This window comes from Rhizophagus irregularis, chromosome 16 (assembly GCF_026210795.1).
Source record: "Rhizophagus irregularis chromosome 16, complete sequence".
Lineage (NCBI taxonomy): Eukaryota > Fungi > Glomeromycota > Glomeromycetes > Glomerales > Glomeraceae > Rhizophagus > Rhizophagus irregularis.
Window position 1 is genome coordinate 3,310,289 of NC_089444.1, and position 11,996 is coordinate 3,322,284.

At 26.1% G+C, this 11,996-nt stretch overlaps 1 protein-coding gene across 1 annotated transcript; it reads right to left on the bottom strand.

The window, feature by feature from the left end:
* Window positions 1–9,749: 9,749 nt before the first annotated feature.
* Window positions 9,750–9,980, bottom strand: OCT59_008434 (uncharacterized protein; the record flags this gene model as incomplete). The annotated part of the gene is made up of 1 exon (XM_025329574.2): window positions 9,750–9,980. The coding sequence occupies one exon, from the start codon at window positions 9,978–9,980 to the stop codon at window positions 9,750–9,752; it is 231 nt and encodes a 76-aa protein (XP_025166903.2).
* Between the last annotated feature and the right edge of the window lie 2,016 nt (window positions 9,981–11,996).

An 11,996-nucleotide genomic window follows, 5' to 3' on the forward strand; every position in this document is an offset into this window, starting at 1 on the left:
GGCATCATTTTTGTTGTTACCAGTTTTTGCTTTTTTAAGCTCTAAGCTCGTTTTCTCTATCTTTTGTGAAATTTTCCTTATTTGCTCATTTTTCTGTGATATTATTTGTTCCTTTCTTTTCTCCTCATTGCCTTTTCTGACCATCACATGACTTGTCTTCCGCAGTTCTTCTCGCAGCTTTGAATTTTCCCAAGAAAGTCTTTTTATTTCGTCTATATAGACATCAAAGGAAGTTGCTATACACTTTAAAACTATTTCACTTATAGCTTCTTTTCTTCGTACAGCGTCTTTCTGTATTGACTCCAGGAAGTTCTATTCTGTTTTGCTGAGACTACTGTCTCTTGGTGCTCTTTCCTGACCCTTTACTCTAATTCTTGAGTCCGCACTGAAAAGGTTTTTTGTTTCTTTCAGAAATCTATACCTATATTCTGTAAATTTGTATGCTGATTCCATTTTTGTGGTTTTTTATTTGGTTTTATTAATAAAAAAGCTCATAAAAGACATTTTTCTTTCTGCAAAAATTTGGGCAGAATGATCGTCAGAAAGAGTCCCTTCCTATCCCGCGGCTAATGAGTTATTTTTCAGCTAACTACACTATTATCTGTGATTCTCACCACTGGTGATTTTCACCGATCACACCCACGTTTTTGATTACATGATTACGTCATCATCAATAAATGTTTATTTGTTTATTATTTCTAGTACTTTCCCAACTTTAAAGCTCAGCTGGTATGTTTTTCTTTTTTTCTTTTTTTTTTGTTACTTTATTTTATTCTCTTTAAGTTCTTACTCCTTTCAGTCCTTTTCTCTTTGCAATTAAGGTGTGTTTAGTATTACATAGTCACAATTTTTTGAAGTTTTTATTTTTTTTTATTTTGTCTCTTACACTTCGCTTCTTATATTTTGTTCCTTACATTTCCTTCCTAACTTTATTTTGATTTTTTTTTAGGTCCTTAGTTCTTCTCAGTATGTTCTTTTATTTATTTATTTTTTTATTTGTCTATCATATTTCGTTTCTTACTAACTTATTTTATGGTTTTTACGTGATCGGTTGGTTTCCTTCATTTTTTTATTCCCTACTGTTCTTTTATCTTTTGTTTCCATTGTTACTTTCATTTCCTTATTTTTTCATTTCTTTTTCACTCCACTTCATTTTTTTTCATTCCTTTCTACTCGTCCCTCGTTTCTTTCACTCCTTTTCACTCCCCGTTTTGTACAATAATTCTTGTTCGTTGGACCATGATCAAGTTTCTACTGTTTTCAGACTTTTGTTCGTTCCTTCAAAAAATAAGTTTTGATATCGCGTATGCAAATGATTAGAAATTGACAGAGAAGTTGGTTAATTTTTTTCTGTGTCTTTAAGTGGGCTGAAAATATGTTATAAAGGCCATCATTTTCTTTTGTTCCTTTCGCTCCCCTTCATTTTTTTCATTCCTTTTCACTCCCCCTTCATTTTTTTTTCGTTTCTTTTTATCCCCTTCGTTTTTTTCATCCCTTTTTCACCTCTCTCTTTTTTTTACTCCACCTTTATTTCTTTTATTACTTTTTATTCCTCTTCATTTATTTTGTTCTTCCCTTCACTTCTTTTGTTGTTCCTCATTCATTATTTTTTCATTATATTTTGTTTCTTACTCTTTTTATTATTATTGCTTGCATTTTAAATTATTAGCACATTCTCTTCGTTTTATCTTCATTATTTCTGTTATTTCCATAAATAAATAAATAATTGTTAATATTTATATTTTTAATCAATAAAACGTATCTTTAATTAATAAATTATTATTATTATCATTATAAACGCGTAACTTTTAGTATTTAGTTTGCAAATAAAAATTTCATTACATTAAGTTACTTTAAATAATTTTGTTAAAAAATTACAATAGGTTTATAAGATAAATTAAAAAAAAATTTTGGTGAAAATCACCACCGGTGAAATTTAGCAATACTCTAAATAAATTACTAGTTTAGCAAAAGTAACGAACGAAAAAATAATTAAATTTTATTTTAATTTAACAACAGTTAATATCAAAATTCTTACCGTATAACAATTATTATTTTATACTTTGTCCTTTAGGCCTTTTTTAATAATTTATTCGATTAAATGAAAAAAATCGGGTAGTTTTATTATTTATAGATTGAAAAATTATTTAAAATATTTTATTAATAAATAAATATCATATGCATTAGGTATTAAAGATTGGCTCATTTGGGTTATAATATATAGGGATTTTTTTATATTTATAGAACAATGAACCCTAAAGGAAAAATCAAAAATCGCAAGATTCAGTTATGGTACTTTGTTATGGCAGGATTTCGAATAAGTGAGTGTCCCTAAATCTGCTATCGGACTATTTTTAGTGGAATCAGGAACCTTTACGCATTTTGTAATTACCATTGACAAAATGGGATTTAGTACAATGTATCAAACAAAATTGAAATGTACAAATGAATATTTGTAAGATTAATAAATATAATGACTTTTTATTAAGAGAATTAAATTGTAATATTTATTTAATTATCAAATTTAATAAATATCAAATTATTGAAGATTTAGCCTAATAATCTTTTAATTGCATGTATGGATGATTATCACAAAATACATGGACTCCAACAAATAGCTTATATGACAACGATTTTATTCGATATTACCCAAACTTTACCGATTCCCTATTTTTCCGATCATAATTCCTCAATTCATAATCCTTAATGGCATTGCTACTTCTCTTCTCAAATCAATCTGTAAAGAATATATGATAACGTTAGACAACGGTTATAATTCAGTAAAACCAAACTGGGATCAAACATCAAACTCGATTAGCGATGGGACAGACCTTATTGTTCATTCCTATGATGCAGATATTCAGAAAACTATCAATGAAAATTTAATAAAACAAAGCTAATAGACTGCGTTGAACTAGATTTAAAAAATACTAAATTATATGTACGGTAGGCCATTAAAACATTTATCGAGTTAATATAATGTTAAATTTCTTACTTAGGTTCTGGTTTTAGTACTAACTTTGGTTTTGCAGAATGAGTGGGATTACAGGACTTTGACGTGGGAAAAGGTCGGGCTACACGCCAGGCTATGTTTGCTTAATTGTTTTTGTCAGTGTTTCTTTAGTCGTAGTTTTTGTGATTCTGTTTTTCCTGTATTAGAGATAGATATAATCAGTCGTGTAGTAGGGTTAGGAATGGGTTTGTGTTTTTCTTTTTTTGTTTTGTTGTTTTTTTTGTGGTTTTTGTTTTTAGGATAGATTAATGTATTGTTATGGAGTCTTATCGTGTTGCACGTATGATTCTAGGTATTTCTGTAATTGGTTATCTATCCTTAATAAAAAAATGCGTTACAAAATTTAAAAAAAAATTTCTTACTTAGGAATTTCAACCAATCCTCAAGTTTCTTTAAAATACCTCGAAGAGTAAGTGTGGCCAACATGAGAATCCATTTGTGAAACCATTTGAACCGTAGCGTCATTATCCCTGTTCAAAAGATCTTGATTATTTAATTAAACTACAGCCATTTTTCGTTTGAATTTTTTTTGGCAAGCTATGGCAAAATCCAAGCCAAACTGAATTAAAGAAGGAAGTAGTAAGGAAAGTTAAAATAGAAATGGTGTTACTTTCCTGGTATTGAAGTAAAATTTTCTTTTGGAGCTTTGCCATTAGGTTACCATTCAACATGGATACCACAAAACTCTCTTCCAAATTTGGGCTTGCGTTGTTTGCATTTCTTTAATTACCTTTCTGACTTCAGTTGAGAGTTATCGTAATCTTATAATCAAAGATTAAAATGAATGTTAATACCAATTTGAAGAATTAGACAATGCAGAATCAAAGAAAAAGATATCCGGTAAGTTATATCTGGTAAGTCAATTCATTCCTCCTTTAGTATCAGTTAATAAGCCAATAAATGGATTTTAACTATGCTTAAAGTGTTTTTGTTTCATCCAATTCTATGTAAATTAAATCGTTCGCAGTGTAACGACAATCGCTACGTCACAAATTTAGATTTAATTCAGTGTAACGATCATCGCTACGCCACAAATTTAGATTTAATTTTTTTGATCAAAGTTAGCATTAATCTCACTGGCAATAGTAAATATAATGAAAATTGTTAAATGAATAAATTATAAATAATTAAAAAAATTTCATATATGATCAAAACAAATCAAAAATGAATAAATTATAAATAATTGAAAAAATTCCATCTTTATAATCAGTCAATTCATTCCTCCTTTTAATAAGATAATAAATGGATTTTTAACTATGCTTAAAGTGTTTTTGTTTCATCCAATTCTATGTAAATTAAATCGTTCGCAGTGTAACGACGTCACAAATTTAGATTTAATTCAGTGTAACGACCATCGCTACGCCACAAATTTAGATTTGATTTAGATCCATTTAATAAATTTTAAATAATTAAAAAAAATCCATCAAAAAAAAAAAAAAAAAAATTAGGTCAAATTTTCTGATTTGTTTTTTTTTTTGATTATAAAGATGGAATTTTTTTCAATTATTTATAATTTATTCATTTTCATTCCAAGAATTTTCTTATAGAAAGATTCCAAATAATAACTTCTTCATAGAATCAATCATGCTACATATCGACATTGGCTGAATTTTCAGACCTTCTTAATGGAAGGCCGAAGGCAAAAAAAAAATTTTTTAACAATCATTTTCTTTTTAGGATGATTCTCCGAATTACGTAACACTTTTATTAGCTAATTGCATCATACTCAATTTTTGTGAATTTTGTGACTTGAAACGACGTTCCGTAACACGAAAGAATATTCTTAAAAATTCCAATTCTCTGATGTTCCATGGTTAAAATATTATGTGCATCCGTTTTCACGACTTTATTTATAATACAATATAATATAAAAATAATTAATAATGTAACGAAAAAAATGCCGTTCATACTGAAAAGTATAACATCTTTAATTAATTTCATGCATAAAATTCCGATTTTGCATTAATTTTCTCAACTAACTAATTAAGGTTAAAGAATTTCCTGTATGAAATTATGTCATATAATTTATTATGTTACACATGACGCCTATTGACAATGATGGACAGAGTTACAGAATTCTAAGAATTCTATAGAATCGGTTTTTCTGCGTCATAAAAATAAAAATAAAAAGAATTCTATAGAATCGTTTCATTACTACGCTGAATAGGTTATTTGCCAGAACAAAGCGGAGTGTAAATTTCAATATTTAGCACTTTCAACCATTCCTTTTTGAATGCGTAAAATTTTCGGCGTTGTATATTTTGCGAATTTTTTTTTTCTGGATATTCAACAAAAAAGAAAAAATTTGTCACATGAAAAAATGACACATGATCGGATTTATTGACGTTAATTATTATTTTATCTTATTACTTTCTCTTAGGAAGGTTAATATTAAAAACGTAAACATTTTTCCTTTTATTATTCTTAGGAATGTTTCTAGAGATGACTCAAACAGTAAGGTGTAAGTTTTAGAGTTTAACCGTCTATATCACTGGTAGCTGAAGTTTAAAAAATGTTAATAATTTTCTTTTCAATCCCTGTTCTGTTTATCTTTTTCTAAATGAGGTCCTCCGATCACTTCGACAGAATTAAGCCTTTTGTCTAAATATATATAAAATATAATTTCATGGAATTTTAATGTAAAATATCTTACATATTTCTTTTTCTTTCAATTATTTCATGAATTTACATCTTTTGTTGCAACAGAAACATAATCAAATTTATTTTTTCCGCCTCGAAAAGTAATTTTAAATTTTTTTTTAAAAAAAAATAATCAAAATATTCTTTAAATCTACAGTACTTCTTCATCTTAAATCTAATGAATTATCATGTTCTAGTAAATATAAAAAAAACCAAGAATTTTGCTACTTCAATCTAAATAAAAAGAGAAAATCATACTGATATTTTTTTATCCTGAATAGATAATAAAAATACTAAGAAAGTAAAATTCAACTTAGAAAATCTGATAAATAAAATATCTAAAAAAAATTTTATTTTGATGTAAAAAAACAAACAAAATCAATTTTTTTTCGGATTGAAAAAAAAATGAAGAATAAAACAGGGTTTGAAAAAAATCGAAAAAAAAAGTTTAAAAATTTTGAGGTCCATAAGAACCGGAAAAAAAATAGTATTTTTAAAAAAATAAATAAATTTCCCGGAAGAACAAAAAAAAAGGTTATCTAAAAAAATAAAATTCCTAGTTTATGAGAAAGTACTTAATTTCCCGGTTTATAAAACTGAAAAAAAAATGTTAGCGTTAAAAAAAAAATAAAAGTAAAAAACAAAGTCCGTTATACTTACTACCTGCTTTGACGAGGGAATGAAATGACAAATTCGTTAATCAAAATTTATATGGAGATTATTCTAAACGTCAGATAAATTTTTTTAGTTATATAGCGAAATGTTTATACGTACAGAAAAATTAAAAATATAATAATCAAATAAATGTTATTTACCACTTTATATTTATAATCATCGTGACCCAATAAAAGGTTAATATTAAATAGTTATTCAGCACAAAAGTGATAGCGTTAGTTTATATTTATACTGATTGAGTAATTTATCCTATATAAATATAAACTATTATTTAATCTTTTCCTTAACTGTTAATATTTCATTGTTTTTTTTTCTCTTTAATATTTAATACATTTTAATGATGAGCTATTAATAAAGCAGGAAATTATATATATCCTATTGTTTATATTAAACGTATATTATTCATTATTCAATAATTCTTGGCTTCTTTTTAGATCTACAGAAGTTGAACTTGTAATATTATAACATACTGAATGTAATTAAATGTAATAAAAAAAAATTGGTTAACTTTATAAATGGTCGGCAAATAATGATAATTTGGAAGCAGTAAGTAACAGTAACCCAATTGTCATACATAAACATTGGACTTTATTTATTGTCACTATTTCATTTTATTTTTTTAAAAATGGATTCTATTACTATTAAGTCTACTTATTACGAAGATGATAACTTCCATAAGTGTCAAATCCCTATGTATCTATAACAAGGTATCCGAAGAGATAATTATCTAATATTATTTTCAAAATATACAGTAGTATTACTTTATAGAATCCTGATTGCTGTGGATAAAAAAATATCAGTTTGCCGTTTAATCAAATAAAGTATTTAAGCATTCGAGCGTCATTTTATTTTTATTTTCATTCTTTACATAATGAATTTTTTTTATTAAGAATTAATATTTTACATTTAATACAAAAAAGTTTTTTAAGATGAATAATAAAGACTTTGATACACAATTACACATATAATATTACATACAGTATGTGATTTTACTCAAGTTTATAAAGAAACCAACAATATATTATTTTTGCATTCGTATAGAGATTCATCTAGAGAAAATCCCATAAAGTTTGTAACACCAAATATCGTAACGAGTTTTTATAGAATTCGAATTAAGATACCATGTTAATACAAAAAACCTTATAATATACTATCATTTATGAAAAAGGGTTAATAGTTAAAGTTCATTTTAATTCTTTAATTTAAAAATTTGATACTTACATTTTAGGAAATTCGTGACGCGACTTGATAAATGAAAATGACCACGTACCATAAGTTTCAAACTAATAGACGCTCTGCTGGTGACATTTGGTAAAATTTATCTTTATTTATTCTACTTATTCTTCAAGAAACAAAATAAAATAAAGTTATTCTAAAATAAAATTTATTAAGTAATTTAATATCATTGTGCACAATTATTAGAAGTAGTTATTCATTCTGAACTTTATTTTGAATTCGTGCTCAATGAAACTATATATTTTGAATTTTATCATCCATCCCTAAATATACTGTATTTTAATATGCGACAAAAAGAACAAAAAACAAATATTATTGAGAAATAAAAAAATAATAATCTTTTTTTAACAAAACATGCGTAAAGTATTACTTATACGTTGTATGTTCGGTAAAATACATTTTATTTTTTTAAAAAAAAATAAATACATTTTTAACTAGAAAAATAAGAATAAAATAATCTTGGTAGAATTCTAGGCTATGAAATGAAAAATTTCTTATTTTTTAGGGTTATTTTAATTGCATCTGAATTTTAATTCTTTTTGAGGAAGAAGAGCTGACACCGCTGCTTAAATAATGAATTCGTACTACATACAAAGAATTTATACAATCGTCTTGATCCTATAATATAATTTATAGCTATGGTCTATATTCTTTTTTTTTTAGAAAAAAACTAGGAAAGTAGTCCATAAATGAAATCTCTTATATTAGCCATGAATTAATCATCCAAAAAATTTCTTTAGCTGTTCAAATGTGGATTTAATGTGAATTTGATTTATTATATTCAAATAACATTTGAAGGCAAATCAAATATTGTGTCAGTGCCTACAAAACATTATTATCAAATATAATGTGGTTTTGAGGTCTTTGTGATGCCCCTCGGGTTATCAATTCACAATATATTGAATACAATCTTGACATAAGATTATGAAATGTAAGATCACAAAGATTTACAGAACATAAGTTTGTGTAAAGTTATACATCATAGTCTTATAAATATAGGTTCAGTTTGTGCAAACCTACAAGGTGTAAGCTGGCATAAGTTTGCATAAGTTTGCATTGAGAGTATGAATTTAGTGTAAGTTTATACCTAAAAATTTCCTGATTAGTACAGTAATAAACTTTCTTGTTAAAAAATGGATTTGGCATTATCAAGTCTAACATCTTTTCTTAGATAAGAAAATTTTTTTTGAAATATCAGGTAAAGTCCTAAAAAATAATTTATTCCTATAATTTTTCCATAACACATATGAACAGCGAGTCTCAAGTATTAGAAAATGCACTAGCACTAGTATTGTGAATAGAAAATGCAGAGTGAAAAAAAAATATAGTACTAGTACATTGCATCTAAAGAAAATATTCAAAAATTGTGCTATCTATGAATTTCAGAATGAATTGCTACACATTTGTTATGAAGAGTATATATATATTTCAATTGTAGATTATTAAAGTAGATTTACCTCTTCCTTTTAATATTTTTCTTGCTTAGGACTGATATATATCATGATCTAAATTTTTATAACTAGGAAATAACACAATTTGATGATTATACTTACAATATTGTACAATATATCTAGAAGCCTTTTGATAGAAGCTATAAAATTAAATTTCTATTAGAGAATATTATTTCAATTAATTTATTTTTTATTTACTAATGTAGGCAATATATGCATATATGCATACTTATAGTTTATGTTGATATTAAATATTAGGTTTGTCCCTAAACTCAGTTTACGTGAAGTGCATTATATTAAAGACTTAAATTCTAAAATTCTTTTTACCTTTTTAATATTTTATTCGTCATTAAGTGGTAATTAAAAAATTGTATCCTTAAACATACATCATTTGCAATTTTCATGTTATTTTTATTCAAATATTTTAATGTAAAGTTTTACAAATTAACAAATAAGTAAGTTGAATCTATCAATAAATTCATATATTTAGTTTATATGAAGAATTATTTCATTAATATCAATGTAATATAAATTCTAGTATTTGTTTTGTTTATTATATATCAAAGAAAATATTATATTTAATACATCCAATTACAAACTGTTTATACAGTGTTGGATAAAACTATATAATAATTACAAATTCCTATAAAATAACAGCTATACAAATATAATTCAAGTGAAAAATTTCATATTTTTTTCAAACAAAATCTAATTAACTTGGATTCCATTTGGATTTATATTACTTCATCTAAACATTGAGAATTATCACCATATGTTGGAAGATCATCTGTAAAAGAATTAAGTAATCGAGATGTGTAAATAGCTTGTGGATGTGTAGTTATTTGGTAATTTTTAATAAATGAAAGATTTGCTTTTCTATATTCTTCTGCTTTTTTAAATTGCATTCCAATTTCTTCAATTTCCACCATGAAAAAATCCCCTCTATATGACCTATGAAATGACATGATTAATTCATTCACTTTAAAAGTATTTGGTCTATCACTTGGGTTTAAATCCCAACACTTATTCATTAAATCAATATAACATCTTGGTGCTTCTGATTCATTTATTTCAGGTTTAACTCCTTTACAAATATCTAATGCAAGAATATGATCATGTGCACGATTGTAAAATGGTTGCCTTCCAGTTGCTACAAAATACATTATCATACCAAAACTATAGATATCTGATTCTTGGGTATAAGATCTCCTTCTTAATACTTCAGGAGCCACATAAGGCATAACTCCATAAATTTTAGTTTCATCTATATAGCCAACCTCTCCACATAATCCCATATCTGAAATTGATATAAATTTTTTAAAATTATATACCCTATTTAAAAATAATATATTTCCTGTATGAAAATCACGATGAACTATACTTTTTTGATGAATTTCTTTAAGACCATTAATAATATTAAGCAATGCAGATAATTTATCTTTCCAATTAAAATTTTCATAGTTTTCATTTATCCAATCATTAAAATTGCCTTCTTTTGCATAATGGAGAACCATAATATATTCATTTGTATCTGGATTTTGGGATATTCCATATATATTAAGAATACTACTTCTTTTCTTTATTGAGTATTTTTTAACCTATAAAATATAAATAACAAAAAATAATTATTTTATTATGTTTAAATTAAATTCACAAAGAATTTTCTATTATAAATAATTTTTAACAATATTCATACCTCGTTTAAAAATTTATTACTAAGATTTTGTGAACTATGTAAACATTTTAAGGCAATCACTCTATTTGGATTTCTTTTAAATATTTTTTTATCTTCATCATATTCCAATGTACCATTTTTCCAATTTGCAGAATATACTGTAGCAAAGCCACCTTCACCTATTTTCTTAATATTATTAAACTGATCATATGTACGGTGTACCGTTTGGATGAAAAGTGCCAAAATTTTGAAAATTTGATTTTTCAAATTTTTGAATTTTCAAAATCTCCTTATAAGGAAAATCTCCTTTTATGGCAATGTTACATTACACAAATATCCAAATAAGGAGGTCGTCTAAAGCGGAGCAGAGTCACGTGACTTAACCAATTATTACAAGCCACAAGCCACGATGTCAAAAAAATTTTTTTTAAAAAAAAACCATAAAAATTTCGCAAAAAAATCATGAAATTTTCATGAAAAATAATGAAAAAGCAAATTTTTCTTTAGAAAAACCATTGAAAATTTCAAAAAATACCATGAAAAAAACGAAAAAACCCAAATTTCAAAAAAATAAACAACCAAATTTTCACGAATATTTTATTATAATTATTTAAATTGTATGATAATAGGATTTAAAGAGGCTTCTAATGTAGAAATAAAAGCCTCTGTTCTCTCAGCATTACCCCTCTTCAACACTCCAGTATCTATCGCGGACTCTTTCAGTCAATTCGAACACAGTAAGTTTCCGACTTTTGGCTTTTTTTTGTTGTTCTGTTTGTATAAACTTTATCACTAATTCACGATGTCATATACTTCAAACCCGCTCTTCTCAAATATTTTCTGAAACATTCTCCATACATCAGTAGTTAATAATTTCACATCTCCATACATATGTTCGTGAAAAATATGTTTGCACAGTAACAAGTATCAATTGCGAAACAAACAGTAACAATCAAGTGAAGTCAAACCCGGTGCACCTTTACCTTTCTCCAATCTATCCATTATGGCACAGGCCTCTTTAATAAGTAGATGTTGAAATGGTAAGGGGAATTTGTGAATCTCCTCGATAATATCCTTTTCTACATTATAAGCTGATACTTTTTTGACACGAAAGTCAAAGGCGGCACTTTTGGAATCAGATTGTTTTTACAATCAATGGCAACAATATTATGGACAGCATCTAAGATGAATGAATAAACAAAAAGTGAGTGTCTGAGTGAATTAATAAGAGTAAATCGGCAAACGTTACATAGAAAATTTGTGTTAGTATGTAATTACTAATTACCTTTAGTATGGAAAAAAAGAA